At 42.3% G+C, this 23,654-nt stretch overlaps 2 protein-coding genes and 1 pseudogene across 4 annotated transcripts in view; all 3 read left to right on the top strand.

Annotated features, from left to right (window-relative positions):
• LOC309657693 (uncharacterized protein) overlaps positions 1-23,654 on the top strand; it is a gene marked incomplete at its 3' end in the record, with an annotated part of 126,622 nt that overhangs the window by 41,690 nt on the left and 61,278 nt on the right. The gene's annotated exons all lie outside the window — the stretch shown is intronic.
• LOC309657092 (protocadherin gamma-A11-like) lies at positions 699-21,783 on the top strand. Of its 2 annotated transcripts, none has more exons than XM_082454121.1 (2): positions 699-3,130; positions 20,479-21,783. In XM_082454121.1, the coding sequence occupies exons 1-2, from the start codon at positions 701-703 to the stop codon at positions 20,491-20,493; spliced, it is 2,445 nt and encodes an 814-aa protein (XP_082310247.1). In that variant the 5' UTR covers positions 699-700; the 3' UTR covers positions 20,494-21,783. The 2 variants fall into 2 exon arrangements, with proteins under 2 accessions (XP_082310247.1, XP_082310246.1); XM_082454120.1 differs by lacking the exon at positions 20,479-21,783 and adding an exon at positions 6,792-7,232.
• On the top strand, positions 7,049-10,711 carry LOC309656998 (protocadherin gamma-B1 pseudogene; annotated as a pseudogene). The gene is made up of 2 exons: positions 7,049-7,060; positions 7,176-10,711. The product of its transcript is annotated as a protocadherin gamma-B1 pseudogene (transcript).

Raw genomic sequence — 23,654 nt, 5'->3', positions numbered from 1 at the left:
ACAGTTATATATTTATATTGTGGTATTTTAAATGACAACCCTAATGCCATCCAAATTTTCTCAAACATTTTATCTTTATTTTACTCAATAAACATTGGTAAGAATTATAGTCATAATCCTAACTGTTGATTTTGTTGGAACCATGCTAGTTACACAACCACAAATGCTGCTCCCTTCAGTCAGTAAAAATCAGGAGGAACCAAATCTAACCTGCAAGTTTTCAGTTCCAGTAGTATTTGAAATTTTTTATAATGAGTAAGCCTTTTAAATAATTACTCTTTTCATAAGTGCTCTTGGTAAACCTTTAACATCACATTACATAATACTTTATTGTCTGCAGTTTTAAGCTTTACAAATACTTGTGATTCTCAAAGAGGTAAGTGTGATAACTTCAGGAACAGCAACATTAGTTGAGTTTTTCTTTCTCGTTGCAATAATAAGATTGGGCTCTAGGCGCCGCTGTTCACCAATTAGGGAAACGGGAAGCTGCGAGCTAGAGTCCCTCCCTCCCCTACCTCTACAACACAAAGCAGAGTGAAGTGAATATTCACAGATCGTGATGCTGGAAACTTAAAAGTACTTCTCTTCGCTCTCTAATATATTTTGGATGCACTTAGCCAGTGACTTCGTAGATACATACATAAGCTGATTCAGAACCAAACAGCTCAAGAAACCGCGGAATACAGGCTCAGCCACTGCCATGGCCAATCGGCAACTGCTCCTGGACCGCAGCGGGTTGGTCCTACTGTATATTTTCCTGGGGACGCTGCGGGAGTCTGGGGCTGGGCAGATCCGATACTCGGTGCTGGAAGAGACAGACAAAGGCTTCTTCGTGGGCAATATTTCCAAGGACCTGGGGCTGGAGCCCAGGGAGCTGGCGGAGCGCGGAGTCCGCATTGTCTCCGGAGGAAAGACTCAGCTTTTCGCTCTGAATCCGCGAAGTGGCAGCTTGATCACTGCTGATAGGATAGACCGGGAGGAGCTCTGTGAGGCGGTTTCCTCCTGTTTTTTAAACTTGGAGATACTTGTGGAAGATACCCTTAAGATTTACGGAGTGGAGGTGGAAATAATGGATATTAATGATAACGCCCCCAGCTTCTGGGAAGAGGAAGTAGAGATAAAAGTCAGTGAGCATGCAACTCCGGGATCGCGATTTCCTCTTCCTAATGCTAGGGATCCAGATGTGGGAATGAACTCCCTCCAGCGCTACCAGCTCAACCCTAATAATTACTTTTCTTTGCAAGTGCGAGGCAGAACGGATGGGGCCAAGAATCCTGAGCTAGTGCTGGAGGGGAGCCTGGACTGGGAAAAAGAGGCTGCTCACCACCTCCTCCTCACAGCCTTAGATGGAGGAGATCCCATCCGCCAGGGCACTGTTTCCATCCGTGTCGTGGTTCTCGATGTAAATGACCATATCCCAAAGTTTACACAGTCTGTATATGGAGTGAGTGTTCCTGAGAACCTCAGCTCCGGAACTCGGGTGCTTATGGTAAACGCAACTGATCCAGATGAGGGAATCAATGGGGAAGTGGTATATTCATTCCTGAATATGGAAAGCAAAGCTTCTGAGATATTCCAGTTGGATTCTCAATCTGGAGAAGTCTTAATACAAGGTTCTCTGGATTTTGAGAAATACAGATTCTATGAGATGGAAATTCAAGGCCAAGATGGTGGAGGTCTCTCCACCACTGCTAAGATGTTGGTCACAGTTGTGGATGTGAATGATAATGCTCCAGAAATAACTATCACATCTTCTACTAATTCAGTGCTGGAAAACTCTCCTCCAGGTACTGTGATTGCTCTTCTAAATGTGCAAGATCAAGACTCTGGAGAAAATGGTCAAGTCTCCTGTTTCATTCCTAACAATATGCCTTTTAAATTAGAAAAGACTTACGGAAATTATTACAAGTTGATAACAAACAGAGCACTGGACAGGGAGCAGGTACAGAGCTATAATATAACGTTGACAGCCACAGATCGGGGAAGTCCACCCTTGTCTACAGAAACTCATATTTCACTGAATGTAGCAGATGACAACGATAACCCGCCCACTTTTGCTCACTCCTCTTACTCTGCCTACATTCCTGAGAACAATCCTAGAGGGGCCTCCTTCTTCTCGGTGACTGCACTCGACCGGGACAGCAAAGAGAATGCCCAGGTCACTTATTCTCTGGCAGAGGATACCCTCCAGGGAGCACCTCTATCCTCCTACATCTCCATAAACTCAGACACCGGCATTCTGTATGCGCTGCGCTCCTTCGACTATGAGCAATTCCGTGAACTGCAGTTGTGGGTGACAGCGCATGACAGTGGGAACCCACCGCTCAGTAGCAACGTGTCACTGAGCATATTTGTGCTGGACCAGAATGACAATGCACCCGAGATCCTGTACCCTGCTGTCCCCACAGATGGCTCCATGGGCGTGGAGCTGGCACCCCGCTCCGCAGAGCCCGGATACCTGGTGACCAAGGTGGTGGCAGTTGACAAAGACTCGGGCCAGAACGCCTGGCTGTCCTACCGCCTGCTCAAGGCCAGCGAGCCAGGACTCTTCGTGGTGGGGCTGCACACGGGCGAGGTGCGCACAGCGAGGGCCCTGCTGGACAGAGACGCGCTCAAGCAGAGCTTGGTGGTGGCCGTCCAGGACCACGGGCGGCCCCCTCTCTCAGCCACTGTCACGCTCACAGTGGCAGTAGCGGACAGCATCCCCGACGTCCTGGCTGAACTAGGCAGCCTTGAGTCTCCCGCCAGCCCCGACGACTCAGGCCTCACGCTGTACCTGGTGGTGGCGGTGGCCGCGGTCTCCTGCGTCTTCCTCGCCTTTGTCATTGTGCTGCTGGCGCTCAGGCTGAGGCGCTGGCACACGTCGCGCCTGCTCCAGGCTTCAGGAGGCGGGTTAGCGGGTGTGCCCGCCTCTCACTTCGTGGGCGTGGACGGGGTGCGGGCTTTCCTGCAGAACTATTCCCACGAGGCCTGGCTCACCGCTGACTCGCGGGGGAGTCACGTGATCTTCCCGCAGCCCAACTACGCGGACACGCTCGTCAGCCAGGAGAGCTGTGAGAAAAGCGAGCCTCTTTTGATAGCTGAAGATTCAGCTACCGGTTTAGGCAAATGTGATCCTACCAGTAATCAGGTGAGATTTATTTCCTGCCTCCCAATTGTTGATATCTCTGCACAGGTCTTTTAAGTTACTTTTTTCTGAGCCTGTTATAAAAACTGTTTGGGGTGGGGCATATGTTCTCATATATTTAAAGCAAAACGTGGGTTTCTGTAATTTACCTTTCATCAAATTATCATCAATTTTCAGAAAGGTTTTGTGAAAGGCTTTTTTTTTTTTTTTTTGGTCCTGTCAGCGTCTTTTGTTTCTTTGTTTTAATTCAAAGGTCCAGTTCAGTTATCATGGCTTGCTTTGTTGTAAGTTGAATTTTAGTAATATTTTTCTATCACCAGTGTCTGGCTATCAATGTAAACTGGTTATGCTTCAAATTAATGATTCATAAACATCAATTCGACTTCATATTGCCTCCACTGATTTATAATTATATTCTACCATTATTTGTTTTACTTCTAATGTTCATATTTGAGCCTGTTGATTCAATAGCATACTTACTCTAGCTCTTTATCTATAATACATATACACACACATTCACATATATACACTTTTACACACGTACGCTTCTCTCTGAGCACAAAACAATTCTGTTTTGATTTTTGGTGGCTGGTAATACATTTAGATCCTGTTGATTATTTCAACTTTGTCTCATTTATTTACCCCACCAAAACAAGACATACTGACTGCCTTTTAGATATGAGGGTCTCTTGGGAGAGGAAATGTAGCGCACACTTTTTCGTCGTAAGTTCTAGACATCTTTTCTACTCCTACAGTGAAGTCATTAGATTGTTCTGAAGAAATAGTTGAATTGTAAAACTGGTGTTCTTTCCTTTTATTCTTTTACTTGTACTTTAGTGTCTGTGTATCGTTGAAAGGTTTATTTTTTTTAATGTAGTAAATTCTCCTACAGAAATAGCTTTTAATTTTGATCCAGTCCTTCTCAAAAAGTTATTTTCAAATCTGCTAAACATGCTTACATTTTTCAGATTTATTTGTACGGAACAGTTTGTGAATATAAGAGATGGAGTGGATATTTAGAATTCATGAGACTGATTTAGCTGGTATTCCTCTGGATATTTTTGTTTGTTTTCACTATGCTTAGGAGTCTTGGATTCCTTTTTTCATTTCCTTTGTAAACTCATTTTTAAAAATTTTATTGACGTACAGTTGATTTACAATGTTGTATTAATTTCTGCTGCACAGAAGAGTGATTCTGTTATACATATATATTTTTTTCAATATATTTTAAATATATATATATATTTTTCTGCTGCACAGAAAAGTGATTCTGTTATACATATATATATATTTTTTCAATATATTTTAAATATATATATATATATATTTTCCTGTTATGGTTTATCACAGAATATTGAATATAGTTCCCTGTGCTATACAGTAGGGCCTTGTTGTTTATCTATCCATCCATATAATAGTTTGCATCTGCTAATCCCAAAGTACCAGTCCTTCCCTCCTCCACCCCTTCTTCCCCTTTGCAACCACAAGTCTATTCTCTAAGTCTGTGTGTAAACTCATTTTAAAAATTGAAGTATAGTTGATTTACAATGTTGTGTTAGTTTCATGTAAACTCATTTTTTAAATTAAATATAAGTATACTCAATTCTTATATTCAGAACCAACTTGTTATTGAAGCCCTGATAGTTACCTAATAATGTGTTATCTGAAGCAATGTTTAGGAAAGTCAAGGGGGAAAAGGAAACTTATCTAGGGTATTGATCTCAGGAATCATCTCCACAGTCAACTCAGCTCAGCACTCTCACACCACTTCTAGATATTTCGTGCAAATTACTTGCATGTTCATGTTCCCTTTCAAGATATCCCTTCTCATTTCAGAATTGACCTTACTATAGTTAACTATAAATTGAGTATCTAATGTTTGGGCAAAAAGAATTTCAACTGTAGGAAAGGGAAGTCATGCAACAGATGCCTAAATTTGTCTTGAAGTCAAGAAAAATGCTAGTGTTTTGAGCATCTAGGGATAGAATTTATGCTTATGGGATTCCAAACTGAGAAAAAAGATTTAAGGCCTTTTACTTGAACTGAAATTAGATGAATAAAAAGAATATGAGGTGTTTGCTGGAAGAGGGAGGTTGCTTCATTTTTTTTTTTTTAACATAGCCTGAACTTGTTAGGAGTTGGCAGCCAAGATCTTAGAGAATAAAAAGGAAAGGTTGGTTTTGACACTTGAGATTAAGAAGGTTATTTTGATTAGAGGTAGTGATAAAGTTCTGTTGAGAGGCAACATATGGTACAGTTATAAAAGGATAAAAATAAAACCCTCACATTTCATGTCATTAAATTCCTATAGTAATCTACTAGGGTATGCTTTTATATTCTCTTTATGATGAAAGTGTAAAACACTTCATAATCCTTTACATAAATCTCTTTTATAAGTAACAAGAAGACTTTATGGTATTGGCTATCCTTATCCTGAGTAAAACCTATACAGCTTTGATCTCTCCTCCAGTATTCTCTGATGAAAGGAGGAGGAAAATCATACACATATCAAATTGAAGATAATACTGGGTGTCATTTCATGGCTGTCAAAATTTCCCCATACCACATGGTGGGGCTCTTTTTCCACGTGGTCTTTGTTCTAAATCTGGAGAGGAGACTTTGCCTTGTTCTTCCAATATGTGCCTTGCCTCTAATGAGAAAATGACAAACTTTTCTCATTACTAGGTTAATGGCTCTTCTATAGGATCCCGTCTCTAAGGAACCCACTTTGGTAGTAAACACTGGAAAACAGACCCATCCAAAACTCCTAAACTGCCTCATTCCCTATACATCAGTTCAACATATCTGTTGGAATACCAAATCCCATTATTTACAAGGCTTCTGACTGCAGTTTTCTAAATAGACTCCAAGGGCCGCTGTTGGCCAATGCGCTGCAAGAGCTAGCGTCCAGTATCTACCCCAGTGATTTCTTGTGTAGTCACGGAAGCAAGTCGGAAAGGAGAGTAGCCTGGACTCAGGCTGATTCCAGAATACAGATTGGGATGTGTTCAAACTGGGAGCATTGAGTTTTCTATGTAGTCGATATAGGTATTTTAAACGAAATTTATAAATCATCTTTTCTTAACATTGGAGCCTGCAGCAGTGCACAGAAGGATGGGAAATAAGGGGAAGCAGAGAAGCGGTAACCAGCGGCGGCAAGTAATCTTCCTTTTCTTGCTGCCTTTGTTATGCGGGGCACTCTCCAAACAGATCCGCTATTCTATTCCAGAAGAAATGGACAGAGGCTCTGTGGTGTGGAATCTCGCTGAGGACCTGGGGCTGCATGTACGGGATTTATTGACCCGCAACCTCAGAGTTAGTGCAGAGAAACAACACTTGACTGTAAACATGGAGAATGGGAAAGTACTTGTGAGTGACAGAATAGATCGGGAGTCACCCTGCCCCCAAAACCCTCTGTGTGTCGTGCCTTTAGAAATTGTAGCAGAGAATCCTCTACATGTTTCTCACGTAAACGTGATAATAGAAGATATAAATGACAATCCACCTCATTTTCCCCAAAATAGCATTGTTTTACAAATCAATGAACTTGCAATTCCAGGAACTCGGTTTGGCCTGGAATCAACTATACATGCAGATATAGGGCTTAACTCTCTGCAGAGTCACCAACTCAGCTATAGTGAGCATTTCTCTCTGATGGTTGAAGGTAAGACTGAAGGCAAGAATTCCCCAGAATTAGTGTTGGAGAAGCCTCTGGACCGGGAACAACAGAGCTCTCACCTCCTGGTCCTGACAGCAGTGGACGGGGCTGATCCGGTCCGAACTGGCAAACTCAAATCAGGATCAAGGTCACTGATGCCAACGATAACCCCCCAGTGTTCAATCAGGATGTGTACAAAGTTAGCCTGCGTGAGAACTCGCCCTCAGGCACCTTTGTGCTAAAGGTGAAGGCCACTGACCAGGATGAAGGCATCAGTGCAGAGATCACCTACTCCTTCAAAACACTATGAGATATTGGAAATATGTTTGTGCTAGATCATCAAAGTGGAGAAATTAAATCCAAAGACCCTATAGACTTTGAAATCAGTAGCAGTTATACTATAAGCATAGAGGCCAGGACGTTGGAAGCATAGGCACCGAGTGTAAAATTATACTGGAAATTTTAGATGAGAACGACAATGGCCCAGAGGTGGTTTTCACTTCAGTGTCTAGTTCCATAACCGAGGTTGCAGAACCGGGAGCTGTGATTGCTTTGTTCGAAACACATGATAAAGATTCGGGAGAAAACGGAGAGGTCACATGTCTCATAAAAGAGAGAGCTCCTTTGAGAATTGGATCTTCCGCCAATAATTACTACAAGCTTGTGGCAGATGGGGCCCTGGACCGGGAGCAGACCCCAGAGTACACTGTCACCATCGCAGACACCGACAGGGGCAAGCAGCTCCTCTCCTCCAGCAGAAGTGTCACTCTACACATCAGCGACGTTAATGACAACACACCGGTTTTCCACCAGGCCTCCTACGTGATCCACGTGGCAGAAAACAACCCGCCTGGAGCCTCCATCGCGCAAGTCAGCGCCTCTGACCCCGACCTGGAGTCCAACGGCCACGTCTCCTACTCCATCCTGGCCGGCGACCTGGAGCCGCGCCCGCTGCCGTCCTACGTGTCCGTGAGCGCACAGAGCGGCGTGGTGTTCGCGCAGCGCGCCTTCGACCACGAGCAGCTGCGCGCCTTCGAGCTGACGCTGCAGGCCCGCGACCACGGCTCGCCCGCGCTCAGCGCCAACGTGAGCCTGCGCGTGCTGGTGGGCGACCGCAACGACAACGCGTCCAGGGTGCTGTACCCGGCGCTGGGGCCCGACGGCTCGGCGCTGTTCGACACGGTGCCGCGCGCCGCGCAGCCCGGCTACCTGGTCACCAAGGTGGTGGCGGTGGACGCCGACTCTGGACACAACGCCTGGCTGTCCTACCACGTGCTGCAGGCCAGCGAGCCCGGACTCTTCAGCGTGGGGCTGCGCACGGGCGAGGTGCGCACGGCGCGGGCCCTGGGCGACAGGGACGCGGCCCGCCAGCGCCTGCTGGTTGCTGTGCGCGATGGGGGACAGCCGCCCCTCTCGGCCACCGCCACGCTGCTCCTGGTTTTCGCGGACAGCCTGCAGGAGGCGCTGCCGGACCTCAGTGACCACTCTGAGCCCACTGACCCCCAAGCTGAGCTGCGGTTTTACCTGGTGGTGGCCTTGGCCTTGGTCTCTGTGCTCTTCCTCCTCGTGGTGATTCTGGCCATTGCTCTGAGCCTGCGACGCTCCTCTAGCCTGGCCAACTGGTGCTGCTTTCAGCAGGGGTTTCTCCCAACTACAACAAGGGCACTTTGCCTTATTCCTACAATCTGAACGTTGCCGATTCTCAGAAAACAAGGTTCAGTTTTCTCACCATGACCCCAGAAATGGTGCCCCCGCAAGATCTTTCTAATGAAGCTCTTTTGGTAGTAAGTGTCACTGAAGAGAATAACAAGTTAAGCTCTAACTCTGTTGCTTCCATTCACGTGAGTTTCAATGAATGCCTTTCATCTGCATATGGGTTTGGTTTATTTTTTAAACCAATATTTAGGAAAGAAAATCTTAAACAGATTATATCTACTATCACTTCAGTTTTGTTTGCCCTCTCTCAGTCTTCTCTGTCCCTTTCTGGGTGGGTCAGCAACTCCATTATTAACCCTCAAGTATTTTAAATATTTTGACAATTTCATCTGAGTTATTCTTTATCCACAAACAAAATCTCTCTTACTGTGAGAAGTGGGTATTATGATGCTGCTGCCATTCAAATATTTTTCTTTTTTTACAAGCTTTATTTTATTTATTATTATTTTTTAATTAATTTATTTATGGCTGTGTTGGGTCTTCGTTTCTGTGCGAGGGCTTTCTCCAGTTGTGGCAAGTGGGGGCCACTCTTCAACGCGGTGCGTGGGCCTCTTACTATCCCGGCCTCTCTTGTTATGGAGCACAGGCTCCAGACGCGCAGGCTCAGTAATTGTGGCTCACGGGCCCAGTTGTTCCGTGGCATGTGGGATCTTCCCAGACCAGGGCTCGAACCCGTGTCCCCTGCACCGGCAGGCAGATTCTCAACCGCTGCGCCACCAGGGAAGCCCCATTCAAATATTTTAATGGAAGCATAATATTTTTTTCCTTTGGGCATTTCTCTTATTCAGAACATCAATATCTTGGCATATAAGGCTTTTCTTAAGGCCTTTCTTCACTCTAGGTACAATTTGCTAGGGATTATTTGAGTGCCATTGAATAGATCAGTTTTGTGCCCTACCTTTTCTCAGAGCTACCTGTAGATTTCATCCCAGTGTTAAAGATATTATTTTATGGTATACTTGCCAAACATGTTTATCCTCAGAATCTAAATATTTACACACATGAAAGCACAATAGTGAGGATTTTTTTCCTGTATTCAGATGGGCTTCCAATAGATTACCAGTAAATCTCAGTAACTGGAATTAGGTTTGTTTCCCAGAAAAAGGTAAGTTTATAATTTTCTTTGGGTTCTAATTTTCCTAAACATTCTCTCTCTTTTTTTTAATTGAAGTATAGCTGAGTTACAATGTTGTATTAGTTTCTGGTGTATAGCAAAGTGATTCATATGCCATATATATATATTCTTTTTCATATTCTTTTCCATCATGGCTTATTACAGGGTATTGATCCTAAATATTTTTTTGAAATATATTAGTAGAGTACTACCCTTATTTCAAGCAAATGCTAGTTGGAATGCTTCCATTTTGTTCTTAAAATGTTACTGTGTCTTCTTCACTTGATTTCCTGCCAGGTGTGATTCTGGTAATGTGTACAATCAAGTTTCTTATTTTTAGGTTTCCATATTATTGTGAAAATTTGATTCTTAAATGTTAAATGTCAACAACATGTTAAAGTAGTTCTTCCATTTAGGCAAATTTAAGAATCTACCAAAAAATTTTGCCACAGATTTTAGCTGGGTGAGAATTTTTTAATTATTCTATTATATAATTTCTCAAAACATGAAACTCCTAAGGAGATTCCCATAATAGGTGTGTATGTGTGGTGGGGGTGATACCAAAGCAGGTGCACTAAAATATACAGTTAAATCTACTGTGTATAGAAACTTCAAATTCATGTAAAAGCTCATTGGAAAAATCAGAATACGCCTACAGGTACAGAAAATAATCTCAAGAAAGTGGCTCTGTATGAAAAATCTAGGGAAATAAAAAGAAGCTCACTGAAATTCCAAGTAAAATGAATACTGTAGTTTTGGTTGGCTCCGCTGCCATCCCTATTTGAAGAACAGTAGGTGGAGCTATTTAAGGTTTAAAAACTAAAATCCTTTCCCGGAGTTTAAGATTGTGCAGTAATTGGTTAGGACTCTGAGCGCCGCTGTTCACCAATCAGGGAGAGAAAAGCAGAGAGAGATCCTGCTAGCCGGGCACTCGCGTTGAAGCACAAAGCACAGATAAAAACTAACCATCTCCGGGACTGTGAGGAAACTGATTGGAAGAGCTTGGGTCCCCCAACTGTCGGATTTTAAGGACGGATGAGCTGATCCGGACTTCGGTGATCAAGGGAAGAATTGGAAATAATCCTCAAGGAAAGTGACAATGACTCCTGCGCGACTGCACCAGGACTGCAAAAAGCTGGTCCTGCTGGGAGTTCTCCTGGGGGTTCAGTGGGAAACTGGATGCACCCAAATCCACTATTCGGTTCCCGAGGAGCTGGAGAAAGGCTCTAGGGTGGGGAACATCGCCAAGGATCTGGGGTTGGAGCCCTGGGAACTGGAGGAGCGTGGAGTCCGCATCGTCTCCAGAGGTAGGACACAACTTTTCGCTCTGAATCCGCGAAGCGGCAGTTTGGTCACCGCCGGCAGGATAGACCGGGAGGAGCTCTGTATGGGGTCCATCAAGTGTCAACTAAATCTGGAGATTCTGATGGAGGATAAAGTGAAAATATACGGGGTAGTGGTAGAAGTGAGGGACATTAATGATAATGCCCCGTATTTCCAGGAAGGTGAATTAGAAATTAAAATGAGTGAAAATGCAGCCACTGGGATGCGGTTCCCCCTTCCCCACGCTTGGGATCCGGATATAGGGAAGAATTCACTCCAGAGCTACGAGCTCAGTAGTAATACTCACTTCTCCCTGGACGTGCAAAGCGGAGCGGATGGTAATAAATACCCAGAATTGGTGCTGGAGCGCGCCCTGGACCGCGAGGAAAAGGCCGTTCACCACCTGGTTCTCACGGCTTCCGACGCGGGCTATCCAGTCCGCACTGGCACCGCGCGCATCCGTGTGGTGGTCGTTGATGCGAACGACAACGCACCAGCGTTTGCTCAGTCCGAGTACCGTGTGAGCGTTCCGGAGAATGTGGCCGTGGGCACTGAGCTGCTTCTGGTAAACGCCACCGACCCTGACGAAGGAGCCAATGCGGAAGTGATGTATTCCTTCCGGTATGTGGACAACAAAGCGGCCCAAGTTTTCAAGCTAGATTGTAATTTAGGAACAATTTCAACAATAGGGGAGTTGAACCACGAGGAATCAGGATTCCACGAGATGGAAGTGCAAGCAATGGATAACGCAGGATATTCTGCACGAGCCAAAGTCCTCATCACAGTTTTGGACGTGAATGATAATGCCCCTGAAGTAGTAGTCACCTCTCTCTCCAGCTCCATTCTGGAAAACTCCCCCAGAGGGACGTTAATTGCCCTTTTAAATGTAAACGATCAAGACTCTGGGGAAAATGGACAAGTGATTTGTTTCATCCAAGGGAATCTGCCCTTTAAATTAGAAAAGGCTTACGGAAATTATTATAGTTTAGTAACAGACACACTCCTAGACCGAGAACTGGTTCCTAGCTACAACATCACGGTGACTGCCACTGACCGAGGAAGTCCGCCCCTGTCCACGGAAACTCACATCACCCTGAACGTGGCAGACACCAACGACAATCCGCCCGCCTTCTCTCATGCTTCCTACTCCGCATATATCCTAGAAAACAACCCCAGAGGAGCGTCCATCGCCTCTGTGACCGCCCAAGACCCCGACTATGGAGAGAATGCCCGGGTCACTTACTCCCTGGCGGAGGACAGCCTCCAGGGAGCTCCCCTGTCCTCCTACATCTCCATAAACTCAGACACTGGCGTCCTGTATGCGTTGCGGTCCTTCGACTACGAGCAATTCCGAAACTTGCAGCTACAAGTGATGGCACATGACAGCGGGGACCCTCCACTCAGCAGCAATGTGTCGCTGAGCCTGTTCGTGCTGGACCAGAACGACAACTCGCCAGAGATCCTCTTCCCCGCCGTACCCACCGATGGCTCCACGGGCGTGGAGCTGGCACCCCGCTCCGCAGAGCCCGGATACCTGGTGACCAAGGTGGTGGCTGTGGACCGAGACTCAGGCCAGAACGCCTGGCTGTCCTACCGCCTGCTCAAGGCAAGTGAGCCGGGACTCTTCGCGGTGGGGCTGCACACGGGCGAGGTGCGCACAGCGCGGGCCCTGCTGGACAGTGACACACTCAAGCAGAGCCTGGTGGTGGCGGTCCAGGACCACGGGCGGCCCCCTCTCTCAGCCACTGTCACGCTCACAGTGGCAGTAGCGGACAGCATCCCCGACGTCCTGGCTGAACTAGGCAGCCTTGAATCTCCCGCCAGCCCCGACGACTCAGGCCTCACGCTGTACCTGGTGGTGGCGGTGGCCGCGGTGTCCTGCGTCTTCCTCGCCTTTGTCATTGTGCTGCTGGCGCTCAGGCTCAGGCGCTGGCACACGTCGCGCCTGCTCCAGGCTTCAGGAGGCGGGTTAGCGGGTGTGCCCACATCTCACTTTGAGGGCGTGGACGGGGTGCGGGCTTTCCTGCAGACCTATTCCCACGAGGTCTCGCTCACCGCGGACTCGCGGGGGAGTCACGTGATCTTCCCGCAGCCCAACTACGCGGACACGCTCGTCAGCCAGGAGAGCTGTGAGAAAAGCGAGCCTGTCTTGCTCTCGGGGGATTCCGTGTTTTCTAAAGATAATCATGCATTAATTCAGGTGAGTGCATATCAAATATTCTCCTCTGAGATTTGAGCAAGATATCTCTTATTACAGGTAATTAGTATTTATTCGGAATTTATAAAACAGCGAGAAATTTATATAAACATTGCAGACACCATTGACAACCGGGCCAACTTCCTTCAGACTTTCCCTCACGTCTTATTTATAATAATTTAAAAAATATATTTGTATATGTTATATATAAAATTTTATATCCATTTTATACAGTACTTTTTAATACTCTATATAATTTTTCTAATTTAATTTACCAACTGTACAGCTCTTCCTGCTTTTGATTGCTGTTTTTATTTCCCATTGGCCGTGCAGCAGGTTTATGTTGAACGTCTGATGCCAATTTATCTGTTAAGAACACAGATTCTTCTAGAGGGGATAAATCTAATTCAATCAAAAGTATATAAATGATATTTTAAATAAACTTCTATAAATAGAGCGGCTTCTGACTACACATAAAATTGCCTAGCAAATTCATAAATTGCATTTAGTTTCTTTTCAAGTGCAATAATTCTGGTCATTAGGTAAGCATACATTATACATTCTCAGTGTCCTAAGTTATTTCATGGTTTCACATCATTCATGAAATTCCAAATATCGTGAGTTTATTTCTTATGCATTTAAAACATTCTCATTGAAATATGCACGGTGTAAGTGTTGTCATGAGGAAAAACTGAAGAGATTGTTCATTTTTCATCCCCATTATAGAGTTCAGGAATACAAGTCTATATGTGTTTCCAGTTTAGATATTTCTTTTGCCCATTATCCACACTGATGACATTATGATGACTCTGTGGAATATTCAGAGTTAACAGATTCTGTTTTGAGCACATTTTTGATATCGTGGTAAATTTGTAGTAATTCTCTCTTATTGTTTAAAATTTCCCATAATTCTCACACACGGACAATTTTCTCGACAATGCACAGATTCTGTTTCCTGAGAACCTTACGCTTTTTGTAGAATGTTGAACAGAAATCAAATGCTAAAATATATTATTCTTAGGAAAGCATTGCTGGAACCTGTGAGAAGCCTGGTTTCTTTTGGTGAATTCTATAAAGGGGAAGGAAATCATAACATCCTAATTATTTTCTCCTGACTTGTTGCCTATCTGTTTTCAAAAATACAATAGTTAATTAAAACCAAGATTTATAAAAGAGATTGAAAACGATTTGGAGAATGAAAGATAATCAAGTTGCCCTAAAATGAGGCAGTTACTGCTACTGAAATTCACATATCACTTTATGCTTCTTGACAGCCAAGACAGAAAAAGGAAATATAGAGTGGATCTATTTGTCTTATTTTTTTTTTAAGGAAGTTTTTTTTTTTAAAACATCTTTATTGGAGTATAATCGCTTTACAATGGTCTGTTAGTTTCTGCTTTACAACAAAATGAATCAGCTATACATATACATATATCCCCATATCTCCTCCCTCTTGCGTCTCCCTCCCACCCTCCCTATCTCACCCCTCTAGGTGGTCACAAAGCACCGAGGTGATCTCCCTGTGCTATGCAGCTGCTTCCCACTAGCTATCGATTTTACATTTGGTAGTATATATAAGTCCATGCCACTCTCTCACTTCATCCCAGCTTACCTTTCCCCCTTGAAGGAAGTTTTTGAGCATATCTAAAATGGCAAACTTCGTATTGACATTAAGTTCCAAATGGAATTTAATAAGTAGAGCTTTCTAAATAATACCAAGGAAAATAGAGCGAAATGTAACTTCTTTTGTTTTGTAAAAGCTATCAAAATGTTTATCACGTGGCCAGTTTTCTTGTGGTGGTTGATTCAAAATGAAAGACGTAACACACAATAGAAATTATTTGGGAAGCTGAACTAGTATAGTCCAATTATGCTGACTCTGTTCATGTAACTTGATTTAGGGACAAATCATTAAGAGCTAGGGCAATGAAGAGTGATGACCCTTAGGCTGTATGTCAGGTATCAGTGATCTCAATTATGCTTCCAGTATGAGCTAAATTGGCTTCATTAAATAGTTGCTGAGTGAATGAATGAACAAATGTATGTGCTCTGGGGATTACCTAATATCAGTCTTCCAAGATGTAGTGTGACAGAGAAACATTAGCTATGTAACAAGGTAACTCCTAACTGTGTGACTTTTTTTTTTTTTTTTAGATTTATTTATTTATTTATTTTTAGCTGTGTTGGGTCTTCGTTTCTGTGCGAGGGCTTTCTCTAGTTGCGGCAAGCGGGGGCCACTCTTCATCGCGGTGCGCGGGCCTCTCACTATCGTGGCCTCTCTTGTTTCGGAGTACGGGCTCCAGACGCGCAGGCTCAGTAGTTGTGGCTCACGGGCCCAGTTGCTCCGCGGCATGTGGGATCTTCCCAGACCAGGGCTCGAACCCGTGTCCCCTGCATTGGCAGGCAGATTCTCAACCACTGCGCCACCAGGGAAGCCCTAACTGTGTGACTTTTGATGTTATTTAATTGCTTTCAGCTTCAGCAAAATAGGGATTGTAATATGTAATTTGAAAGACTGTGGTGAAGCCTAGTGATAACATATAAACCATCTGGTTCATAATATGTACTTAATTAACAGTAGCCCTTTTTTTTTTAACATTGTTGATAGAAAAATGAGTCCTGCTTTCAATATCAGTACACTTTACATTCTGTTGGGAAAAGTAATAATGATTTGTGTGCTCCTCCAGACGATACAATGGGATGACTTGTGAGTGGAGGTAAAACTGTTCTAACAGTTTTATGAAAGCTACTGTAAAAATCTTAAGTGCTTAGGCATGTTCTTGATTGAGAAGACCCTGTTTGGGGTCATGAAAGATAGGGGGAAGATTGTTTTTGATGAGACAATTTTATGAATGTTAATTTTTCTCTCTCTGAATGATAGTTTAACTTAAACAAGGGTCCTGTGTAACTTATTATTTAAGGACCAATTTACTCCAATAGAATTGCTAGGATGATTTAAATGGAAAATGGATCACCAAAACCTGAAAGCTGGAGTTATTTGGTTTTGCCCACATGAGAATTTAAGTTAATGGCTGCACAAAATATCAATCTTAGCTTTAGGATATTTGTTGATAATTTAGGATTGATAATTAGGTTATTTTTTGATTGATTTTTTTAGAGTAATTGGACAATGGGTTTGGATGTTTGTATTTCCTCTGGTTTCAGCAATGAAATTATGTCAAGGACTTTTCTTATCTTCCTTTGTGTTATATGGAAGGTGGGTATGCACTCACTTAATCTAGTTAATCAAAGTATTCAGCTATAACTTAAAAGTTGTAGTTCCTCTATTTTATAGCACCTAAAATTGGAATGTAATCTATCAGCATTCTTCCCCTACTTCCATTCTATAAGAGATACCCTCCGTGAAGCAGCAATGGCCTAGGATCCTTGCTGAGTCTGTACAAATTGTTGAGACTACTCAACCCATAGATTATTTTAAGCTGCATTAGAAGACTAATGATAAACGAGTGGATTGTATTACAGTTTTCTCAGTTATATGTAACAGAGTAGAGCTGTGATCATGAATTGATTAGTTCTGGTGAAAAATCTGCTTTATCCTTATGCAAGGTATCAAGTTCAAAAAAGTAAACGCCTTCACATTAAATATGTGCCACTCTTTGTATATCTATTATACCTCAATAAAGCTATTTTTAAAAATTTTAAGCAAGCACATAGTTGTGACGGGATGTTGATCAAACTAATGACTGTATATATTAGGAAAGAGACAGATTTATTCTCTAATGTTACATTTGGAGTTCATTTTTAGGAAACCATACCTAATGAAAAGTTATCAATAACAGAGCACACTCTTTAGGACACATTTTTAAAACACTGATAGGAAAAGATAGCCAATGGCAAAGATAATTGAAAAAAATCTTTGATAGAGGATAAGTTTTCTGGATACCAAATTGGAAGAGCTCTAGTTCAGGAAAATGTGATGAAATTGCCATCAGATGGACCATAGAGCAGATAAAATAATTTATCTATATGTAAAAAGAAATCAGTACCTCCACAATTTCTCTGAGAGAAGCCATAAAAAGATCTACTATGTTTAATAATCATTGAGGACAAGCATAATTTCTTAGTTCATCTTTAAGTCTCTGAAGAATTTCACACAGTGGTTTGTATACCTTCTAAATACTCAATAAAAGGCTTGAATTCAATGATTAGAAAGTAATCTCTTGGGGAAAAATCATAGTGCAAATCCATTTTACTTGTGCTTTCCCTCTACATCAAACTCCTAATAAGAGCCGACTCTCTGATCTATCTATATAAAGATAAGGAACTGAAGATTTATCAAATTTTTTAAATAGGTGCCACAATCCATAAGATTTCTATGTTGTGAAACTTGCTAGAAGCTTTCTATATATTTATAGCTGAAGATCCAACCAATAGTTCATCCTGAGACTGTGTACATGAAAAAAGTAAAGCCTTTTCCCCTACCAAAAAATAAAAAGAGAGACTCAATCTAAAAATACTCTTAAATGTCTAGAAGAAATAAAAAGAAGTCATTGCTTTGATTTCATATGCTGGAGTCATTGAGAATATAAATTTCCAAGAATATTGAATTGCCTGAATAAAACTGTACTACTGCTTTTCAACTTGCAAATTCCAGTGAGAAACATCTTTCTCTTTGCTCTCAGCTCTTCAGAACCTCGACCTCTAATTTCTTCAGGTTGCAGTTCTAGAGTAGGGGCTCAGAGCACTGCTATCAGCCCATGTAGAAACAGGGGTAAACAAGGAGATCCCATAATATTTCCACTGGATGACTTTCCTAATCGCACCTTGCCAGAGATCTGGGGCTAGGTGTCCAGGACTTAATGGGCTCAGAAGCTGCAAGTTAATGTGGAAAAAGAATACCTCACTCCAAGTGAAGAAAGTGGGGATTTACTTGTGAGTAACAGGATGGACCTGGAGCAGATATGCCCACATACTATACTTTGTATCATACGTTTATAAGTGGTAGTTGAGAATCCTTTAAATGTTTTTCACATTAATATAGATATTCAAGATGTAAACGATAATACTCCCCAGTTCAGCAGGAGTGCTATTGAGTTAAATATGTGAGTTGATCCAGCCTGGAGCAAGATTTGCAATAGTACCTGCAAAAGATCCTGATGATGGAAGCAGTTCCTTTACAAAGTTATCACCCTAACAGCAACTGTATATTTGTCTTTGAAGTAAAAGAGACCAACAGTGGAAACAAATAGATTGAACTTGTGTTAGAGAAGCCACTAGACTGGGAAGAGCAGAGGTCGCATCACTTAGTCCTGACAGCATTAGATGGAGAGGCGCGCCAGAAGCAGAACCACTCGGATCCCGACCCTGGTGGTCGACGCCAACTGCAACCCCTCAACCTCCGATTTCAGCCAGAATGTATACAGGGTCAGCCTTCAAGAAGACCTGCCCCTAGGCACCTCCATGGTGAGGCTGAGGGCCACTGACCTGGACAAGGGCATCAAAGTGGAGATCAAGAATGTCTTTGCAGCCCAGAGTACCCATATCTAGTTTGGCCTTGATCATGGTAGAGGAGAAATGAAAACCTTAAGTACATCGGAATATGAAGAGATTAAAAAGTATTCCATAGTTTTGGAAGGAAGGAATGGGTGTGTGTGGAGGGATTGGTTTCCCAGTGTAGTTGAGATCAAAATTCTAGATGATGATGACAAAGTACTGGAGTTTTTTTTTTTGGCCGCAACTGGCGGCTTGCAGGATCTTAGTTCCCCGACCAGGGATTGAACCCTCGACCTTGGCAGTAAAAGCACGAGGTCCTAACCACTAGACTGCCAGGGAATTCCTCCCAGAGATTATTTTTACTTCTATTTTCATAATAATTCCTGCAGATTCTGCACCTCAGATAGTAACTGCTCTGTTTAAAACCCAGGATCCAGATCCAGGAGAAAACAGGGAGGTCAAATGTCTGTTACAAGAAAATACACTTTTTAGAATTGAATCTTTCACCAATAATTACTACAAGCTTGTAACAGTTGGGGCCCTAGAGTGGGAGCAAACCCTGGAGTACAATGTTACCATCACAGCTGCTGACAGAAGTAAGGCACCACTCTCCTCCAGCAGAAGCATCACACAGCACAGTGGCGATGTCATCAACAATGCTCCAGTTTTCCGTCAGGCCTCCTAAGTGGTCCACGTGGATGAGAACAGCCCTCGTGGCACCTCCATTGCCCAAGTCTGCACCTCACATCCCAATCTGGGACCCAATGGCCGTATCTCCTACTCCACCGTGGCCAATTCAAATACTTTGAGTGAATTTGAGCTAGCTCAGAATGCCAAATCGAGACATTCCTTGTAATCAGGTAATTGTACAAATGGATCCCAATAATGGTAGTGTGGCATTTCACCAAACTTGCAGTTTATAAACACTTCAAAAATTATGTACTAATATTTGCATATAAAATTCCCCATTATATATTTTACTGTCAGTCTTTTTGGAAGCTTGCTGTCTAAATATAGCAACAACGACCACACACAAAAAGGGAAAAACAGTTACCTTTGGAAAGTGAAAATACGTAAAATGGATAATATGGAAACACTGAACAGAGTGAAAGGAGAATTACTGGTAAGTCAAAAGAAAGAGAATATTAGGAGGAAGATGCATTAGAGTGTGTCTAATTGGTTAGTCACGGTAGGGTTCCTTGTTGATGTGGGTTTTGTTGTCTAAGATATGTTAATTTTATTATAAATTCCACCTGGCTGTTGGTCTCCAAAAGGAATTCAACAAATTAGATAATTTGGCATCTTCAACCTGGATTCTGATGCTCACCTGAAAAGTTTGCTAAAGCTTGGAAACCAAGAAAAGGCAAGCATCTCAACAAATACGTGTCACTTTCATTTACTGGATTTACCTTATTTAACACTGTTCTAGCAGTATGTTAGAGGAGGCAGTGAATATTCCTGGTGAACAAGGGTCACTTGTTTTATACCTACTGACTTTCTATTTACATTATTTAAAGTAGTTTTTGCATATGTGGTATGAGGCAGTGATTCAGTGAGGTAGGGGTTAAGGTTCTTTTTTCCCATATGGATGCCCAGTTTTTCCAGCATCACTTGTCAAAAAAATTTTCGTTTTCTTATTGAATTGCTTTGGTACCCCTGTTGAAAATCATTTGATCTATATATATGGGTCTATTTCTAGACTCTCCATCATGTGCCATTGATCTGTCCATCCCTTTGCCAATACCACTCTGTCTTGATTATTGTAGCTTTATAAGTCTTGAGGTCAGGTAGTAAGTCCCCCAAGTTTTTTCTTCTTTTTCAACACTGTTTTGACTATTCTTAATTCTTTGCCTGTCCAAATAAATTAAAATTGTCTTGTCACTTTCTAGAGGGCAAAAGCCTGAAGGGATTTTGAATGGGATTGATTGCCTTGAAACCATAAATCTACTGGTGGAGTGGTCATCTTAACAATATTGAGACTTCCAATCCAGGAGAATAGTATATATTTCATATTTCCATTTATTTAGGTCTTCTTTAACTTCTCTCAGCAATGTTTTAGGTCTTATATATCTTTTATTAAATTATTCCTACACATTTGATGCTTTTGGATGTTATTGTAAAATGTATTTCTTATTTCATTTTCTGATTGCTAGTTTACAGGAAAACTATTGAGTTTTGTATATTGCATATGCTTTTGAAAAACAAGAGGTGTAGGGTGCTCTATTCTCATACTGTATGAGAATATAATGTAAGAGAATATAGTATAAGCTTAAATCACCTCTACGTAAGTTCAGGCTTACATTCTGTGCAGGAGTAGGTTGGAAGAGTCCACCCCAAAACAGAGCAAACACTAGTGTCTGCCCCAAGTCTAGTAGAGTGGATCATTCATTCATTTCTGTAACAAATATTTATTAACTGCCTATTATATGCAAGTCATTGTCCTAGGTGCCAAGGGTGCATCAATGAACAGGCAGATATGATTTCTGCATTAATGGGCCCCCATTCTATGATATGATCTTTTACAAGCCTGATAAATGCCACCAAGGAGAAAAACCGGGTGCTAAGAGAGCTTGTAATAGAGAGGCCTACTCTAGTCTGAAGGGTCAGGCAAGTCTTCTTTCAGGAAGTGATTCTTAGTGTGCTATCTGAAGGATGAATATAAGTTAGCTAGGTAATTTATAGGAGATTAAAGAAGAAAGTGTCAGGCAGAGGAAACAGCATGTATAAAGGACCTTTAAAAAAGAAAAGAAAAGGTGAGCAAATTAAAAAGGGCTAGGGAGGTTAGAAATGGAAAATAAGTAAGTGAGGTACATTTTAAGTAACCTTGTACTTAGGAGCTATTGAAAGGTTTTAAACAAGGCAGAGACAAGATATGGTTTAAATTTTTAAAAGATTACTCTGGCTGCTGTGTGGTGAATTGATTTATGAAGGTTATAAATGGAAGTAGGGAGAACAGAGGGGAGACTACGTACCTGGTAAGAAATGGTGCTGGACTGGATTCAAGGGAAGGCGGTGGATATAGAAATAAATGGATAGGGACTTCTCTGGTGACACAGTGGTTAAGAATCCGCCTGCCAATGCAGGGGACATGGGTTTGAGCCCTGGTCCGGGAAGATCCCACATGCCGCAGAGCAGCTAAGCCCGTGCACCACAACTACTGAGCCTGTGCTCTAGAGCCTGTGGGCCACAACTACTGAAGCCCGTGTGCCTAGAGCCTGTGCTGCACAACAAGAGAAGCCACCACAATGAGAAATCGGCACACTGCAACAAAGAGTAGCCCCGGCTCACCAAAACTAGAGAAAGCCCGTGCGCAGCAACGAAGACCCAATGCAGCCAAAAATAAATAAAATAAAATAAAATAAAATAATTTATACAAAAAAAGAAATAAATGGATAGATTGGAGATGTATTTAGGAAATATATCCAACAAGACAATAATGGAGTGGGTGGGATGTAAATTCTGTAAGGGCAGGGACTGTTTTCTTTATTATTATATTCTTCATATCATTGCCTGGCACGTGATAGATTCTTTTTTTTTAATTTATTTATTTATCTATTTATATTTATTTATTTATTGGCTGCGTTGCATCTTCATTGCTGTGTGCGGGCTTTCTCTAGTTGTGGTGAGCAGGGGCTACTCTCCGTTGTGGTGCGCGGGCTTCTCATTGCACTGACTTCTCTTGTTGGGGAGCACAAGCTCTAGGAGCCTGGGCTTCAGTAGTTGCAGCACGTGGGCTCAGTAGTTGTGGCTCGCAGGCTCTAGAGCACAGGCTGAGTCGTTGTGGTGCACGGGCTTAGTTGCTCCGCGGCATGTGGGATCTTCCCGGCCCAGGGCTCGAACCCGTGTCCCCTGCCTTGGCAGGCGGATTCTTAACCACTGCCCCACCAGGGAAGCCCCACGTGATAGATTCTTAATAAAAAATTGTTCACTGAATAAAGGATGAAAAGGGGGGCATAAGAGTTATTTCCAGGTTTCTGAATTAAGGAACTGGATGGACAAAGGTACCATTTAGTGAGATGTGGAAGACTAGAGAAGGGTAGATTTCAAAGAAATCTAGAGTTGAGTTAGTTGTAAGCATGTTAAGTTTAAGAGTCTGAGAAACATCCAAGTGCAGATATTAAGAGTGTGGTTGGGCATATGGTCACCATTCTTTTACTCTGATTTCTTCCATTGTGATAATCCCTTCAGATGGGTAGATCTTTACCAGGTTGAGCATGATAAACTTCCTGATAGCTCTACACAGGTATGTTTTTGGGCTCATGGCAGAGCTACTCCTGTGTTTTATTTTTCTTATTGATCTTTTTTTCACTATTAGAAACATCCAGCACCCAGAGAACCTCACTGTCTCTAATTCATACTCACCCCACTCTTGTGACTTGTCTTGGTACCCAGTTCTTTTCTGCCTCTGGAATTCTGTTTGGATTATAACTTATCAGGCTTTTAAAATTTGTTGTTGTTTAATTTTCTTTCACTTGATTGTATGTTTTCCATGGACATTTTTAAGCTCAGTTTTTCTTCACCATCAATTTTTGGCTTACAAACAGTAAAATTTCAGATAAGGAATGTTTAGGATAAAAAGTACATAGCAATAATAATACAATTTTTGGATTTTAATATTGTGAATATACTTGGAAGATTGTATACCCACACCTACCTTAAACATCCTATAGAGTCCCCAGTAACATTGTAAAAAAGATACTGCTTCTTGTTCTATGACTTTCATCTGGTACATACTTGCTTCCTCATCAATGTGTTAGCTCTCTCTCACCAGCAAGTATATAGCTCCTAGATGACAAGGATTTATTTATTTTTTCATGCTATGTTTTTAAGGCCTGTAACAGTGCTTGACACTATTAAGCTCTAAATAAATATTCCTTAAGTGAATTAACAGTGACTAAGCATTTTAAGCTGAAACCAACAGTATTAATGATCATAGAACTTCTTTTGCCCTTGAGGGTATAGAAATTTTCCATATTTTGATGGGGGTAGATTATATGGGTGTATACACTTGCCAAAACTCATTGAACTTAAGATCCTTGCATTTCACTGTATGTAAACAATATTT

The sequence above is a fragment of the Balaenoptera physalus genome (assembly GCF_965194825.1).
Source record: "Balaenoptera physalus genome assembly, chromosome: 3".
Lineage (NCBI taxonomy): Eukaryota > Metazoa > Chordata > Mammalia > Artiodactyla > Balaenopteridae > Balaenoptera > Balaenoptera physalus.
Note: the sequence above shows the minus strand (reverse complement) of the source record. Positions and strands in the feature narration are given on the sequence as shown.